We start from the raw sequence: 18,465 nt of genomic DNA on the forward strand, positions 1-18,465 counted from the left end.
AACATATATTTATGTTCCTAATTAGGTTGGTGTTGTGTGTGTTTGTGTGTGTGTTTAGATGTTTATAGAAATTTACACAACTTGGGGTGTTCGACATTTTTCTTCCACAGCAGTTGGCCCATATTAGCTAAGCAGCCATGATCTGGTTTGTATTGCACGGTCTGCCTTTTTTTAATTTCTTCTCTAGGGTTTCTTTCTCCCCCACCTCCCTTCTTATTTCTGTCTCTCTGGTCCAGTGAACACTGCATATAGTACTTTCTGTCTTAATGTGCTGGCATGATGCTAGACTAGGCATGGCAGTAAATGATGACGCATGTGATAATGCTGCAGAGGGAGAGTTCATATCTGATAATGTGCTGAAAATCCAGTCCTATATTTTAACATAAGATTAAAATGCCACGCCCATTTTGTTAAGTTAAAACCCACCAAGATGTGTGCCTTGTTCTGTAGCAGAGATTATTATCAGGCAGAATCTTATAATGAAATCCATAGGCAAGATATGACTTGTACTTGAAAATAATTTGGGTTTCCATTTTAAATATTTCCTTGTGTCAGAATTTTAAGAGCAAATCATTAGTAACAACTTCTCAGTACTGTATTTTGTGAGGCACATGAATAAGCTATTTCTGTTGAGCACTTTGACTTGTCAGTATCAGGAAGTGTAGCCTGAATCTGTAGCCTGGTTCATTGTCACTGTACTCAATATTTTTTTTTAAAGCATTGACATTTAGCACTTTTAAATCCTGTGTAGGCCACATTACAATTTTTAAAAATTCATTCCTGTGACATGAGACTAATGATACTGTTTCCTCACAGTGCCCAGGATTTTTTTCTTGGACATGATTCTCAAAGCATTGTGATAAGACAATCTGCTTATGTAATCATTGTCCAGTAATCTCAGTAAAAGTAGAATCGGCTTAAGTCTTGTTGATAATGTTGATCTTCTCCATTTAAAAATAGCAGATGATGTTGTACTCAGACTACATCTTTACTTTTAAAATAAATATGGTCAAAGATGTATAAGTTATATTAAGTCATACTTGTAATGAAGAATTATTCTTGGAACCCATACACATACACATTAACTGTGAGTTGGTAGTTTAAGTAACAGTAAGCAGACTTTTGTAGGGTGCATTATGTTAAATAGAAGTAGGACTCAAAAAAAGAAAAGTGGGGCCCAGAAAATAAAGAGACTCTTTACTGCTACCTAATCATTTGGAAATAACACTTGAAGTTTTCAAAGAACTCTTACATGATTGATATCGAAGTAGGCAGTGTTCCTTCTCATCCAAAGGGAAAAGTCCACAATCATCTGAATGCCCACCAGATAATACATTTACTCACAGGGCTGGCTGGCTATCTTGCTGTTTTGTTCTAAGGGGGAATATGTTGCTTCTAACACAGAAATCCTCTGCTGAATAAAATCTTTCTCTGCAGCAATATCTTGAGAGGTGCTGACTGTTTTGCTACAGCATGCAACTCAAAAGTGGCTGGGAATACACAGCTTTGGGAGTCTACAGATCGTTGCAGGAGCTAAAATTGTAGTCATTTAAATAAGTAAAAAAGGCAGTCTGCAGCAGCTGATAACTGTGGAGGTCTGCACAGGTTTGTGTCAAGAATATGCTTGTATAAAGGGCTTTTATGAGTATGGAATTAAGGCTATTTGTTTCATAATAGAGCATATTTGATACAAACCAGCAAAAAAATGAAATGAGATTCAAAAGATGCTAATAAATTATACATTAAGCAAACTTCTGAAGTCTGGATTCGTTAGAGAAATGATAGTTACTCAGTTTTAATAGGTAAATGTTAAAAACAAAATCTAAGATTCATAAAGTATCTGATATATTTACTATAAAATTTTATTTTCCTTTATTGCAACTAATAAAATATCCTTCTGGTCAAGAGTAAACCATTTTCTAAGAAAATTACATTAGAATTGGCAGGTAATATGGTTATCTGAATTATGGAAAGAACAAAATACAACATTTTTATTCTTACTGCAAACAACTTTTTTAGTTTGAACTTTAAAAGTTGTTAGCTTATGAGATTTTGAAGTCCAAACCACAATTATGACCTCCATACATTTAAACTATTTGGAAAACTAAATGTAATCTAAAGTTATAGCTATTGTAAATGCAAGAATTGGTTGGTACTGTTTAGGATATACATAATCTTTTATGAACTTTATCTTAGTTTGAAGATGAGAAATCAAATGGGAATGTAAAGTTGGACAAAAGACAATGCTTCCATCATAGATTTGAAAAAATACTATTATTGGTCTAGTTGTACCAGTGTACCAAGCACAGCTGTCCATCTGGTAGTTGTTTTTCCATTCTACCTGACTGATTAAAATCCTGGCTTTAGGAGTTGTCAGGTTGAGTGGGCTTTAGAAACTAGCGTTAAATTTTCAAACTCTAGTTGCCAGTGTTTATTATTTACTTATCTAAGGATTTAGTAGTACCTGAATAGCTGGAGTTTGTTATGTTGCATATCTGTTTAGATCTGTGGACTCCACTAGTTCCAAAATGTAACTCTGTGAGACTGCTAATTTGACTCTTAGCAGTGACTTTATGTGGACTGCACAATAAACAATATGCTTCTTGGAGCTGAATGGTGTAGCATTACTATATGGCTTTTCTCTCTAGTCTTCATTTGTCATCTGTAGTGAGCTATAGATATTTTTGTTTTGGGGAATTTTTACAAATTTGTTCTTTGCATGGGTTCACCTGGTAGCATTGGTTCTTGCTTATAGAGTCTCTAATACACAATCAGCAAAGCTTACAACCCACTCAAGAGACCATTTTTGTCCTGCTGAAAATGGGCTAAATTTTATAAATTGAATGTGGTTGTCAACTAAAAGAAAATCGAGTGTGCGAGTAATATTCATTTAGTCATTGATATACCAGAAGTGTAGTTTTCTCTTGATATGAGATTCTATTTTCTAGTATAAAAATTTGTAGCCAGCCCCTTGCAATAAAATAATTTTTATCTGTGTTTTGGCAGGCTTCCATCATACATGATGGTGCTGTTGTCAGATGGCCCTTCTTACTGTGGTGGTATATAGTTACATGGAGCAGAGAGCAGTTCCCAGGAAGGTTTTCTACTTCATGTTCAATTAGTAGATGAAAATGTTGAGGACCATCCAAAATAGTTAATGAGGGTTTTGTTTGTTTGCTTTTTTAATGTTGGTATTACATTTTAAGCATATAGTTGGTTACTTATAAAGCACTTTTTGCTTTTGAAGACCTTCCCATTTGAAAACTCTCACATAATAGACAGGAACACATGTTGGTAATACAGAATTTTATTTATTTATTTTGTGTGTTTTTTGAGAATGGTTTCTCTGTGTAACAGCCTTGGTTGTCCTGGAACTCGCTCTGTAGACCAGGCTGTCCTTTAACTCACAGAGATCTGCCTTCCTCTATCTCCCAAGTGCTGGGATTAAAGGTGTGCACCACAATGCTCAGTGGCAATACATAATTTTAATTTATGTTTTAATTTTAGAAGTAGAAAACCATAACAAGACAATTGATGTAATTCTGTCCCCCTCCCCAAATAAAAGGGTCAGCTCAGCTTCATTTGAACTCAGTAGGACTTCATTTTCAGCTGAAGAACATATAGCTGCCAGTTTGAATCTCAACTCTGGAAACTCTGAATCAGGTAGAAAATCGTTTTTGTGTATGCTCCTTAAGAAAAAATTCATTTGCTATATTTCTTAGCTTAAAATAGAAATTCCTTGTAATTCTTTTTTTAATTCATTTATATTTTATGTATATTGTTGTTTTGTCTGCATGTGTGTCTGTGAAGATGTCAGATCTTGGAGTTACAGACAGTTGTGAGCTGCCGTGTGGGTGCTGGGAATTGAACTGGGTCCTTTGGAAAAGCAGCTAGTGCTATTAACCAATGAGCCATCTGTCCAGTTGCTCCTTGTAATTCTTACATGTACATTTAAATTGTAAGTAGCCTAGCCTGTTTATCACCACACATCTTTGTTAATTGTAAATTGCATTATTTTAAAAGACTATAAAAACATTAAATCTTGTTTTTGTAAAATAATTTAAAACTCATTCTTTTTATTTTTTGGGACACTGTCTCCCTATTGACCATGCCAGTATGTAGCACAAGATAGCTTTGAACTCAGGGCAATACTGCTTTAACCTCCCAAGTTCTGGGATTTGGGGTATGAATCACCACAAGTGGCTATTTTTGTTGTTTATTGAGGCAGTTTCTTGTAGCCTATACTGGCTTCAGAACCCAGTGGATGACCTTGGATCTCTGATCTTCCTTCTACCTCAGTGGGATTATAGACATATGACATTATACCTCACAGTTTTTTCTTTGCTTCTTTTTTGTCATAAATCTCCCTATTATGTAGCTCTAGCTATCCTGGAACTCACTAGTAGACCAGGCTGGACTCAAACTCACAGAGATCTGCTGCCTCTGTCTCCTGAGTGCTGGAATTAAAGAGGTGAGAGCACCATGCCTGGCTTTCTCTTACTTTTTTTTTTTTTTTTTTTGCCTCCCCCCTCCCCAGGGTTCCTCTGTGTAGCCTTGGCTATCCTGCAACTCACTCTGTAGACCATGCTGTCCTATAACTCACAGAGATTCTCCTGTCTCTGCCTTCCAAGCACTGAGATTAAAGGTGCACCACCACCTCTGGCTCTCTTAGTCTTTTTAAGTCTAATTCATACTATAGCCCTGGAACTCACTGAATAGACTAGGTTTTTCTCTTTCAAGTGCTGGACTTGCAGACATGTGCCATTATGCCTGGCCTCATCTTTCTTTCATTTCTTCTTCCTTCCTTCCTTGCTTCCTTCCTTCCTTGCTTCCTTCCTTCCTTGCTTCCTTCCTTCCTTGCTTCCTTCCTTCCTTGCTTCCTTCCTTCCTTGCTTCCTTCCTTCCTTGCTTCCTTCCTTCCTTGCTTCCTTCCTTCCTTCCTTCCTTCCTTCCTTCCTTCCTTCCTTCCTTCCTTCCTTCCTTCCTTCCTTCCTTCCTTCCTTCCTTCCTTCCTTCCTTCCTTCCTTCCTTCCTTCCATTCATTTTATTTGGTTTTTCCAAACAGAATTTCTCTGTGTAACAGCTCTGGCTATCCTAGAACTAACTCAGAGCTCTGCCTGCTTCTGCCTCCCGAGTGCTGGGATTAAAGGCATGCACCACCACTGCCCTGGCGTTATATTATATTTTTATTAATTAAAAAAACAATATTTTGTAATTATTTTAGCGATAAAATAGTAAGAGTTGCTGATTTTCTTAGAATATTTATTTTACTTATTTATTACGTATACAGTGTTCTGTCTGCTTGTATTCCTGCAGACCAGAAGAGGGCATCAGATCTCATTACAGATGGTTGGGAGCCACCATGTGGTTGCTGGGAATTGAACTCAGGACCTCTGGAAGACCAGCTAGTGTTCTTAACCACTGAGTCATCTCTCCAGCCCCCAGAGTTACTGATTTTTACAAAATATTTTTTCCAGTAGTTAACAATTTTAGAATTATATTTAGTTATTTAGTGCTGATTGCCTATATTCTGTCACAAGTACCTGTTGGAGGTTTAAGTTTTTATTTTAATTTCTTTATTTTTGTTTTATATGCATTGGTGTTTGCCATGGGTGTCAGGTACCCTGGAACTGGAGTTACAGACAGTTGTGAACTGCCATGTAGGTGCTGGGAATTGAACCTGGGTTCTCTGGAAGAACAGTCAGTGCTCATCATATCACCCCTCCCTCCTACACACACAGGGTTTCTCTGTATTACTTTCAGTCAGTGCTCTTAACCATTGAGCCATCTCTCCAGCCCTGGAGACTTAAGTTTTTATTTCATTTTATTGTTACATCTATAGGACTCTATCATGAGAACACCACAGAATCACAGTCCTAAATAAAATATATTGTTTTTTTTTCTACAGGATGATAATTCATTTACTTGAGGCTGGTGGGGAGATGTGTCTATAGTTTTGTTGTCTATTTTATTCAGAAGGCCTTGGTGGCATGTTTAGTAGTTTATAGCCTCAAACATTCCATTCTCTGCTCCTACTCAGAAAAGTATATTTAGTTAGAGCAGTTCAGCATTAGGTTTTGGAAGAGTAATACCACTATCGTTCCATATGAGTAGCATTCCCCAGAGGTGGCAGCAAACCTCTTGAGTGGTGTTGTAAAAGTGCTAATGTGTATGACCCTAAACTTTTCTTTTTTCTCCCTTTAACATTTGCTTTTCCTTTCACTGTTGTCAGTCACAACACAACACGCTGCTCTTGAATCTCTCAGCTGGTCTTGACTCGTTATTTTACTTATGCTTTCAGTCTTCTTTAATAAATACATTACTTGCAAGCAGTGAATTGAAAACAAGACAAAAAATTAAAATAAAAATAAAGCGACCATTAGTGATCGGACAGTTTCTTACTTTGTGTTACATTTAACTGTTCTTTTGACAGCCCAGTTTTTAAAGCCAGGTTCGTATGGAAATGCTTTCACTCCACTTGCACTGCTTTTGGAAATAGCATACTGCTTCATCTGTCTGTTTATTTAGTGCATTCATAATATAACACAGTCAGCATAATGTCTCATCTCACATGGCCAAAGATGGAATTGAAAAAAAATCACAGAAAAGTGGGGGAGGGACAACAATTTTTGTCAGCGTTATTTAATACATAGATCTTTGTGCCAGATGCAGTTATAGTATTAATATAGCAAGAGAATAAACAGTGATGAACTACAGTTATTTAGTTATTTAGGTGTTTTTTGTTTATTTGTTTTTGAGATAAGATCTCACTGGGTAGTCCTTACTGTCATTGAACTCAAGGTGATCCTCCTGCCTTAACCTCCTCGTTGCTGGGCTTATTAGGAGTATGCCACCAACATCAAGTCCATCCGCAGGCTCTGATAGTCACTCTGTTATTCTTGTCACTTCTAGAGGTGCTCATACATAGACATTTTTTGTTAGTAGGAAAATAAGAGCTTTTTTACTGTGCTTCCATATATTTTTGTTTTATCTTGATATGACTCAAACCTGGGCCTCACACTGCTAGGCAAGTATGGTACAACTGCACTAAATTCCTAGGCCTTTTCTGTTGTTTTGTCTCATATAGCCCAGGTTGTTTTAGAATTTGTTAGGTAGCCAAGGATGACCTTGAACTCCTGACCTATATTTACATTTGTTCTCCATTTCCCCAGTTCAGGGATTACGGATGTGATTCAGTGTGATTGGCCTTTTTTTTTTTTAATGTTATTTATAAATAGTTAGGCATACTTAGTGTTGGGTGTGAGCATCATCACTTGGGATTACACACAGCCTTGTGTTTCCTAGTTCTTTTAATTTTTAGCAAAAATAATTCCTTGTGACCTTTTAGTGTACTATATATGTGTGTGTGTGTATGTGTATACTATATATCACAATAGTTCCTTTTGTTTTAAAAATAGCTTTTTATTATCTGCCTTCACCTTTTATTTTTTTGAAACTCCATGGAACCCCATAAAATTAAGTACTCTAGATATTGTGGTATATTTGGAAGGCTGAGGCAGGATATCACAGGTTCCAGGCTAGCCTGGTAGACTACATAGTGAGACCTATCTAGAAAAAGCAAAAACACAAAAGAAGTGTCTTGGGGGCTACCTACAATTCAGTTGGTAGAGTGTTTGCCTAATGTGCATGAGACTTTAGGCTCAATCTTTCCAGCACTTATAAACCAGGTATAGTGGTGCATATATGTAATCTCAGCCCTAGGGAAGTAGAGGCAGGAGGATCCAATGTTTAAGGTCAACCTTGGGTATATAGCAAGTCTAAGACCAGCCTAAGCTAATGAGATCCTGCCTGAGAAATCAAAGTCTAGTCTCTTGCTTCCACCAGTAAAATAAAATAGCCGTCACTCAGCTGCATATTGTTCTAAACTTATGAAAGAAAATTTTCTTTAAAGAAAAATAAAAACAAGCTGGGTGGTGGTGATACATGCCTTTAATCCCAGTACTTGGGAGGCGGAGGCAGGCGGATTTCTGAGTTCAAGGCCAGCCTGGTCTACAGAGTAAGTTCCAGGACAGCCAGAGCTCCACAGAAAAACCCTGTCTCCAAAAACCAGAAGAAAGAAAAAGAAAAGCAAGTACATAATTTATGAGCCTTTATTAATTGGTTTCAGATGACTTCTATAAATTACATGAAATTCATATTGAATTTTTTAAAAATTTATTTTAATGTGTGTGTAGTGCTTGGGATTGTACTCAGTCTGCTGTATGCTAGGCAGCTGCTCTTCCTCTGAGCTACAGCCCAACGTTTAGCTTTTTTTCTGGATTGGTAGCATTTTTTTCCTGGTATTCAGTATTCTATAGCTTGGTTTTGTTACTTCACAGTAGTTTTAAAAATAAATAATTAAACAGAGGGCTTTGGAAGTTCTGATTTCTTGACTCTTCATGCAATAGCTGACATTTAATTGTTGTTTCTAGTATCTTTCATACAATTTATATTGAAATACTGTTTCCAGATGAGACATTATGTATGTTGACCTCATATGCACTAATGGTTCTTTACTGTTGACTTATTGCTAGGCCTGTTTCATTCTAACATCTTAGCATTTTTGTTAGACTACACGTTGAAATGCATCACTCAGTCTGTGCTTGAGCTCATTTTATTTTTTGTTTACTCAATTTAACTTCTTGTTTTACTAACCTCAATGTTTTCAGTTTAATATTGGCTGCATGCTGGTTATATTTATATGTTATGTATATTAAAGCCAATCAAGCCTAGCCTGGATTTGGTGGTTGTCTCCATTTCTCGTGCTGGGGTAGCCTTACACTTACAACTTACTTTATATCATGAAAGCCTGACACATAAACAAAATAACTAAACAACGCAGATTTTCTTTTCTTTTCTTAAAAAAAAATCTTAAAGTGGTGCTGTCTAGGTGGTGGATATGGTTGTATAAATACCTTGATTTTATGCTTTTTAATGTTAGTTTTAAAACTTCATAAGTGAATTCTCCCCTTTTTTCCTTCCCCCCTTTGTTGTTTTAAAGTGTTATATACAGACGTTGCCCAGCACACTATCAGAAAGGACCTTTTCCCTATATGTTCTTCCCATATAAAATACTAGCCAGCATTTCTTTTTACATTAATGTCCCTTTTACTGGGCACATTTACCCTTTTATTAGCACCTTTTTTGCATGCATATATGTAGAATTATCTCTTGTCATCACCTATTTTAATGTCACTAGGAAGGGAAGAATATATTATTGGAATATTTTTGGTTTGTCTTTCTGTTCTGTCTGTCAGGATAATATTGGACACCGCTTACTCCAGAAACATGGGTGGAAGCTGGGCCAGGGATTGGGAAAATCTCTTCAGGGTAAGTGTTTAAATTTGTCAAAATGAATGAAAACAATGTTTATGTAGCAAATCTTGTTCCTAGATGTTTTTTTTGTCCTTTTAGACAAGATTTTGGCTTTCTCCCATCGTTTCCCCTCTTAGAATAGTTTGTTTTCCTTACAGCCTTATCTTAAGTCATTGTATAGCCTCTATATTTGCCAATAATTGTTGAGAATAAGTTGCTGTGTCATTAAAACATACAGGGCCTTTCATAATGTTGATGGCCCAACATGTTTGAGTTTTGTGTGTGTGTATGGAGGCAATAATGGTGCTGAAAGGAACTATGTTATTCAGAGTACTCTCTTTATGCCTTTCAGTGATACTTTGTGTGGCTACTGTATTGTAAAGAATTCTTCAAGGACCAGATTTAACTTTTTCTTCTAAGCTCTCCCTGAAGCTGGTGACTTTCCTGTGGCTCTTTTGCTTTGTGATCAGAGTAGATACAGTGGTAGAGAGGAAAATTAACCTGCATGGAATGTAAAAGAAGACATTTCTCAGATTTAGATCAGGCTCTGGAAAATACATAACTTCAAGTTTCTATTGTATTTTTCCCTTAAATTACAAGTCATTTGATAAAACCCAGACACTAACTCGTCTGCTTTTAAGCTCTTCCTAGTGGAAAGCCACCAGTTGCATTTACATTTTAGCTCTTTATGGTTGAAACTATTTTTTTTTTTGAGACAGGGTTTCTCTATTGTTTTGGAGGCTGTCCTGGAACTCGCTTTGTAGACCAGGCTGTCCTCGAACTTACAGAGATCCGCCTGCCTCTGCCTACCGAGTGCTGGGATTAGCCCTGCCTTTGTTGAAACTATTGATGGTTGCAGATTTGATGCACATGCTATCTCAGAAACAAGGGAAACTGCATCTAATAATAAAGGGCCTTATATAAAAGGAGATTTGAAGATAGTTGTGGCAATAAACATCTTTTGAATTTTGGAAAATGGCTCTTCACATGAATGCTGATGAGCAAGAGAACAGGGAGTGTGAGAATCTTTCATTTAGTAAACTTGCTTTTGCCAGGCAGCTGTGGTAGTGCATGCTTGTAATTCCAGCGCTCCAGGAATTTGAGGTCAGCCTGGGCTACCAGGTGAGACTCACTCAAAAAAACTAAACCGAAACACTAAAAAACAACTATTGGTTCGTTTGTGTTATGGATTAAACTGGAGGTTTTGTGCATGCAGGGCAAACATTCTACCAATGTTATACATCCATAGCCCTGCTTTTAAAATTCTTATTTTTATATTTTTAATTCTTTTTTGTTTTGTTTTGAGGCAGGTTTCTCTGTGTAGTGCTGCTATTGAAGGCGTAAACTACCACCATCACCCTTCAATCTTAAGTTTTTAAAAAAAAGAACTCTGTTGAATTTTGATCCTCTTTAAATTTTTACTTTCTTGAAAAGAAGGTCTTTAGGGTCTGGGTTTTGTTTTTTGTTTATTTTGTTTTGTTGAGATACATATTATTGTGTAGCTCAGGGTAGCCTCAAACCCCTCTGGTTTTCCTGCCTCAGATTGCCAGGTATTGGGAATTACCATACCCGGTGTTGTCTTTGAGAAAAATGAATTAGCTTTTATTAGTAATATGCACATAATGAACCCTCAATAACTGGTAAGTACATTTATTTAAAAATACAAGGGAAATGGTAGGTGTGGTGGAATATGCCTTTAATCCCAGCAGAGGCAGCCAGATCTCTGTGAGACCAGCCTGGGCTACAAAGTGAGTTCCAGGACAGGCTCCAGAAACGGACAAAACAAACAAACAAGGGAAAATTAGAGCTTATTTGTAGTTTAGTTTTGTTTCCTTTTGTTTTTTGAGACAGGATCTCATTACCCAACCCTGACTGTTCTGAAACTTGATATGTAGACCAGTCTGGCCTTGATTTTTTTTTTTTTATATCTATCTTTTTGGTACTGATCCTCCAGCCTCTGCCTCTTGAATTCTGTGATTAAACTTTTTGTTTTTTAATTGTTTGCTTTCTTATTCTTGGGTTGGGGTTAAGGATGGACCAGGGCCTCCTTTTAGCCCAGACTGGTCCTGCAGCCTCAGCCTGTTAAATGTAGGAATTGCATTAGTTTTGCCACTGTACCCATCCCCTTTTTGAGTTCAGTTGTGACAAATCATATGACTAATTTTTTATAATAATATCTTTCTCCCTCCTTCCCTTCTTTGCTTTGTGTTCTAAGTATCCACCCCAGGACTTTGTATATCCTGTGCCCGTGCTCTGCTGCAGGCTTCTCTATTTGAACTTAAGGTCTCACTATATAGCTCTGGCCCCTGTCTTCTGACTGCTCTGGTGGCTTCACTTGGCTGTTTTAAGGGTGTAGTTTAGTAGTGTTAAGTATATTTACATTGTTGACCTTTTAAAAATAGCTAGTAAAAAAATCTTTTAAAGATTAAGGGTCAAAGCCAGGCAGTACTCAGAAGACAGAGGCAGGATCTCTGAGCTCCAGGCCAGCCTGGTCTGCAGAACAAGTTTTAAGATAGCCAGAGCTGTTACACAGAGAGACTTTGTCTTGAAAAAAACAAAAACAAAATAAAGATTAGGGGTCAAGTTAGTTTTAAAAATAGCTTTTTGGGGAACTGGAGAGATGACTGTTAAGAGCACAGACTGCTCTTCCAGAGGACCTCAGTTCATTTCCCAGCAACGACATGGTGGTTTATAGCCACCTGTGATAGGGTCTGATGCCCTGCTCTGGCATAAAGGTGTACATACAGATAGAACATTCATATACATAAAATACATCTTTTTTTAAAAAAAATAGCCTATTTCTTATTATTATTAGATTCAACACGGTATGGGTATTATACTAGATTTCATCATTTATCTTTCTCCGGTTAACACATGATTTGATCTAGAATAGATCATAGTAATGGTACATTTAGGGAATTTGTAACAGATTTTTTTTTACTGTCTTTTCTATGAGTAATTATAGAAGAAAACCCTGTTAATAAAAATGATAATGCCTTCTTGGTATCATACTTTCACTGCAGGTAATTCTAGCCTCACACGTTATTGTAAGTTCCATAACTTTACTTGTTGTCAACTTTAATTCTTATTTGAATTTAGGACTCTTAATATATTGAACATATAGCCATCCACTAAAATTTAAATGTGATCTCTTCAAGCTTTTATTCTTTTTTTTTTTTTTTGAGGGGGGATATCAAAAGTTCAGATGCTATTTCATCCCATGCGAGGCTTTTATAGGTAGAGCCATACTCCTTGGCTCCAGTGTAGATATCGGACACTGAATAACTTGAGGATGGGGCATGTTGACTCTAAAGTTCTCTGTGTCAGGATATAAAATTGTACTTTGTAAATTGTATTTGTTTTTGTATTTGAATTTTATTTATATTTCCTTTGTGTTCATTATAATATTTTAAATGATTTTTAAAAATCTTTATTGTTTTGACAGATAATAATTGTCACTGTTTTTTTCAATTTATTCATTTATTTATTATGCATACAGTATTCTGTCTGCATGTATGCCTGCAGGCCAGAAGAGGGCACCAGGTCTCATTATAGATGGTTTTGAGCCACCATGTGGTTGCTGGGAATTGAACTCAGAACCTTTGGAAGAGCAGTCAGTGCTCTTAACCTCTGAGCCATCTCTCCAGCCCCAATAATTGTTACTGTTAAAAAAAAAGAACTGCAAAAAAAAGTTGTTGATAAAGTACATGTCATCTAAAGGAAAGAGCCCAGGCTGTGAGAACCATTTTGCACTATTATATATTGTAGAAGCAGAAGAATATAATTAATTCAGAACAAAACAATGACTTGTGGTTGTATTTTGTGACCATTAGACTGGATGCATTTCTGAAAAAGAAAAAAAGTAACGTTTTTACAGCTTTGAAATGGTATCCTTATTTTGGTATGAGATGTGTTTCCTTAGTAGGCTTAGCTCAGAAGTGGTACCTAAACCTCCTTTGTTACATTGTCTAAGTTATTGGCTATTGGTTGTTTTGTTTTAATTGTAAACTAAATGTTCCAGTCTTGGGAAAAAAATGAATGGAGTCTGATAGTATTTCAGAACTCATCCTGTTTATAAGGAAAAACAGAAGAGTTAGACAGCTAACATATTTACTGAGCTACTAGTGTATTATATTTGGTTTTGCATGATGGCCCATGTCTTTAATCTCAGAACTCAGGAATTGGAAGCTGATGGATTACATTGAGTTCTTAGTGAGGCCCTGTCTCAATAAGACATTTTTTCCCTTTTAAGCGTATTTCCCAGGATCCCCAATCTTGCTCCTTTAGCTACTTGAGAACTTTGAAGGTTTCTTCTTTTTTTTGTCCCCCCCCTTTTTTTTTTTAATTTCCTGAGACAAGGTATCTCTATATAACAGTCCTGGTTGTTCTGGAACTCACTCTGTAGATCAGGCTGTCTTTGAACTCATAGCGATCCACCTGCCTCTGGCTCCCAAGTGCTGGCATTAAAGGTGTATGCCACCACAGCCTGGCCTTTGGAGGTTTCTTTAGGCCAGTGACCAAACTATGCCTAATATTTTGGTGACTTCCTGTTATTGTTAATTTATTATTATTTATTTTATGTCTTGGGTGTTTTGCCCGCATGCATGTCAGTGCACCATGTGCATGCGTGGTGCCCACAGCAACCAGAAGAGGGCATTGAATCCTCTGAGACTGGAGTTACAGGTGGTTGTGAGCCCCACTATGGGGCAGGGAATTAAACCTGTGTCTTTTGGAAGAGCAGCTAGTGCTCTTAACTGCTGAGTGATCTTTCCAGACTCTTATTATTATTGTTGTTGTTGTTTTTGTTTCTCTGTGGCTTTGGAGGCTGTCCTGGCCTGGAATTCACAGACATCCACCTGTATCTGCCTCCCGAGTGCTGGGATTAAAGGCGTGTGCCACCAACTCCCGGCTGTTATTATTTTTTAAGATTTACTTTTATTTATGTATATATGTATCTGTGGGATTGTTTGGTAGCACATGTTTGCCACAGTGTACATGTGACAGTCAGAGAACACTTTTCGGGAGGCAGTTCTTTTTTTTTTCTTCCCCAAGACAGGGTTTCTCTGTAATAACTCTGACTGTCCTGGAACTAGCTCTGTAGACCAGGCTGGCCCTGAACTCACAGAGATCGGCATGTGCTGCCACTGCAGTTCTTTTCTACTCTGTGGGTTTTGAAAGCCGAATTCAGGTCTTCAGGGTTTGTGGCCAGTGCACTTACCCTCTGAGCCGTCTGACTTGGCCTTTTTTGAAGAGTTGCAGAAGGAAGGGTTTCTTTTACTAACTCACACCAATTCTGGTTTCTGCCAGCCAAGTTCTGTGTTGGGGTTGTAGGAGTTAGTTACTATACCTGGCATTGCGCACTCCTTTCTTGAACAAAATTAAAAATGATTGTTTTGAATGGTGCTTCAGTCTTCTTGAGCATAAGGATTTTCAGTTGTTACTTTTGTGTAGAAGTACTTCATTTGGGTAGAGAGCAGTATTGTGTTGTATTATGTTTGGTTTTGTGATTGGATCTTGTGGCTCAGGTTGGCTTCATTCATTGCTGCTCCTTCCTGGGTCCATCTTTAGATATCTTAAATATTTTAAAATGTACATTTATCTATTCATAATTCGTGGGGCATGTGTATATGCATATGGAAGTCAGTGCAACTTCTGGGAGTTGGTTCTCTCTACCATGTAAGTCACGGGGTCAGACTCAAGTTGTCAGGCTTGGCTTTGGAACCTTTACCCACGGGCCCATCTTGCTAGACTCGTTAATTATATTTATTTATTGTACTGTGTGTCTGCATGCGTGTATGTTAGGGCATAGCTCTCCTTCCATCATATGGATCCCAAAGATCAAACTTAAGTCATCATCAGGCTTAGTGGCAAGCACCTTTTCCGCTGAACCATTTCTAGCTACATATTTAGATGTTTTAACGGAATTAGAGGTGATCCATTTCAGATCTGTTATAAATAAATATCAAAAACTGGGTTACGTTCCTCTTACTACTCTTTTTTTTCCAGGATTGTACACTGGCATCTAATGTGCATTATATATATATATATATATTTTAGATGCTACTAGATTCTTGTGTCTGTGCTTTAGTTGTCTGAGTTTTAGTTTTGTTTTTATCTTACAGTCTTAATCTTATCTTAAAGTCTCACTTTATAGTCAAGGCTGGCCTGCAATTCACTGTGTAGTAAGTACAGACTGACCTGAAACCTGGGGTAGCAGTCTTCCTACCTTAGCCTCCCAAAGTACTGGGATTACAGGTGAGTACCACCATGTTTGACTTGTTTTGACTTTATCAGCGCAAGAATTGCTGTTTTTAAGTCAGGAATGGTGGTGCATGCCTTTAGTTGTAGCACTGGAAGATAAGTGTTGGAATATCATGGTTCCTGAAAACTGTCAAAGGGAACATTGTTCATTGCTTAGATATTAAACGGAGGCATTCTGCATTCTGTGGGAGCACATGACTATTCTCTATATTGTGAAGGCAGACTCTGAAGAGATTTTTGAATTGCTTTTTAATGCATCTTTTAAAACTTGAAACACTTGTGGTGGTGTGCATGCACATACACATAATTTTTAATTTATTTTGGCATCGCTGGTGATTGAATCCAAATCCTCATGCTAGCTGGTTAAAAAACTTAAATTAATTAATAGTGAAATTAAATCTTACTGTGTTGCCCAGGCTGGTCTTGAACTCCTGGGTTCAAATGGTCCTACTTCCTTGTCCTCGTGGATGGTTAGCACTACTGGCACAGGCACTAGGGGACTTTTTTCCTGTGCTCACATTTTATCTGTTTATGTATGTTACACAGTACTCTACCTCTACCACTGAGCTGCACCCCCAGTTTAACTAACTTCATAAGAAAAAACTTACACTTTGTCAGTTTTTTCTTTCTTAATTAATATGTGTGGATGTGCATGTGTGCACATTGAGGCACATTGTGCGTAGCATTCGTGGAGGTTAGAGAACAACTTGCTGGAATTAGTGCTTTGCTTCCTCCCTTTTAAGGCAGGTTTCTTCTCTTTTTCTCTTGATGTGCTGTGCATTGTAAGCTAGCCAGCCCAAGAGTTTCTGGGTTATTCTCCTATCTCCACCTCAGATCTTGAAATAGGAATGGATAGTGTTACAGTAGCCACCACTGTATCTGACTATTTATGTGAGCCCTGGAGATTGAGTTCAGGTTGTTAGGCTTACATGGCTAGTGTTTTTACCTACTGAGCCTCTTCCCAGCCCTGATTTGTTTTCCTTCCTTCCGATTTTATTTTTTCTTTTGGTTGTGCATACTGGGGGTGGCATGCTTGATACAGGGTGTCTCTACAGAACCATGGCTGTCCTGGAACTCACTAGCTTCAAACTCAAAAGAGATTTGCTTGCCTCTGCCTCCTGACAAATGCTGTGGTTAAAGATGTATGCCAATATGCCTGGCTCTATTTCATGTGAATTTGTGTTTTACTTGCATGTGTGTCTTGTGAAGGTGTCAGATCCCCTGGAACTGGAATTATAGGCAGTTGTGAGCTGCCATGTATATTCTGGGAATTGAACCGAGTCCTCTGGAAGAACAGCCAGTGTTCTTAACCAGAATCATCTCGCCCCTCTCCTTCTATTTTTTGAGACAAGGTCTCAGAGTCAGGCCTCAAACTTGAATTACTGATCCTGAGTGCTGAGATTATGGGTATGTACCACCACACCCAGTTTTATAGGGACTTCTTGTATGCTAGACTAGTACTCCACCAATTGTCCAGATTCCCAGCTCTGTTGATCAGTTTTCTTTACAAATTCTTGTGACAGATAACAGTTTTTTTGAGTGGCATATTTGTAAAAGTAGTCTCTATTTTTCCCTGTGAATTTTAGAAAAATGGAAGTAATATTAAGTAAGTACTATAGGCCAGATATTGATCTAGGATTTTGGGGGGGGGTTACTTGAGACAGTGTCTCACATAGCTGGGGCTGTCCTTGAACTCCTAATCCTGGAATGCTGGGATCACAGGTGAGCATCCTCATACTTGGCTCATTTGTCCTTTTGAGATAAGGTTTCACCATGTAGCCTATGCTGGTCTCCTTAGTGATCCTCCTGCCTGTCTTCCTAGTGCTGGCATTATAGATATAAGCAACCAGGCCAAGTTAAGTATGCTCATTTTATAAATTGAAACAGTTTCAGAAAAGTTCCACAGCTGAGTATCTGCCATTTAAGTATAAGTGTGACTTTAAATCTACTTTATACCCTTTTTCCTTTCAGAAAAAAAAAAGCTGATACTGAAAATAGGAATGGAATAGGGGAGGTCAGAAAACATAGCTCCTGAATCACAAAGCAAGGTATGGATTGTCAGGAAGGCTTATGCCTAGTGTTGAGTGTGTTTGTGACCCTAGCCTCTTGGAGTCAAGATTCCCAGTGTGAGGCCTGTAGTTTGAGACCAATATTGTCTCCATAGCTTAGTTTACACAGAGCTCATCATGTAGTTTAGGAAGCAGTGATTCTGCTTCCTGATGATTAAGTAGGTCTTAGAACATTAGTCAAAGACAAACCTAATCTTAGTTATTTCTGAGTTGCATTTAATAAGGCTCAGGTTCTGACAGCCTTTAACTCTCTGGTTTTTCCAGACAGGGTTTCTCTGTAGCTTCGGAGCCTGTCCTGGAACTCACTCTGTAGACCATGTTGGCCTCAAACTCACCGAGATTTGCCAGTCTCTGCCTCCCTAGTGCTGGGATTAAAGGCATGCACTACCACCACTTGGTGCCCTTAACTTTTTTTAAGCAAAGTCAAGTCCTGCTGTATATCAGTTGGCCTTGAATTTGTAACCTTTTTGCCATAGCCTTCTGAGTGCTAAGATTATAGTTGTAAACTAACACATCATCTTAGTAGAATTTAGTTAATACAAGTAATTTAATTTGTAAAAATTAGATTAAAAAGATAAATCCCAGATGGTAAATAAAAATTAGAATACAGTCTCTTGAGTAAGAAGTCTATTTTTGTTGTTGTTTTATGTGTGTGATTTTGTTTTGTTTTCTTTGGTTTTTTTTTTTTTGGTTGTTTTGTTTTGTTGAGACAGGGTTTCTCTGTGTAGCCTTGGCTGTCGTAGAACTAGCCCTGTAGACCAGGCTGACCTCAAACTCACAGCAATCCTCGTGCCTTTGCCTCCCAAGAGCTGGGATTAAA

At 37.7% G+C, this 18,465-nt stretch overlaps 1 protein-coding gene across 8 annotated transcripts in view; it reads left to right on the plus strand.

Moving 5' to 3' along the window:
- Gpatch8 (G-patch domain containing 8) overlaps window positions 1–18,465 on the plus strand; it is a 69,202-nt gene that overhangs the window by 10,910 nt on the left and 39,827 nt on the right. For 2 of the 8 annotated variants that reach the window (XM_040749820.1, XM_013113307.2), the window contains exons 2-4: window positions 111–145; window positions 6,434–6,451; window positions 9,258–9,330. Coding sequence is in view for 1 of the 8 variants with exons in the window: in XM_005070112.4 (XP_005070169.1) it covers window positions 9,258–9,330 (73 nt within the window). In the remaining 7 variants the exon portion in view is untranslated. Of the gene's footprint in view, window positions 1–110; window positions 146–6,433; window positions 6,452–9,257; window positions 9,331–17,606; window positions 17,625–18,465 lie in introns of those variants that run through there. The other 6 variants (XM_021227180.2, XM_013113308.3, XM_040749822.1 and 3 more) reach the window with 4 other exon arrangements.

Source organism: Mesocricetus auratus, unplaced genomic scaffold, assembly GCF_017639785.1.
Source record: "Mesocricetus auratus isolate SY011 unplaced genomic scaffold, BCM_Maur_2.0 Super-Scaffold_100007, whole genome shotgun sequence".
Classification (NCBI taxonomy): Eukaryota; Metazoa; Chordata; class Mammalia; order Rodentia; family Cricetidae; genus Mesocricetus; species Mesocricetus auratus.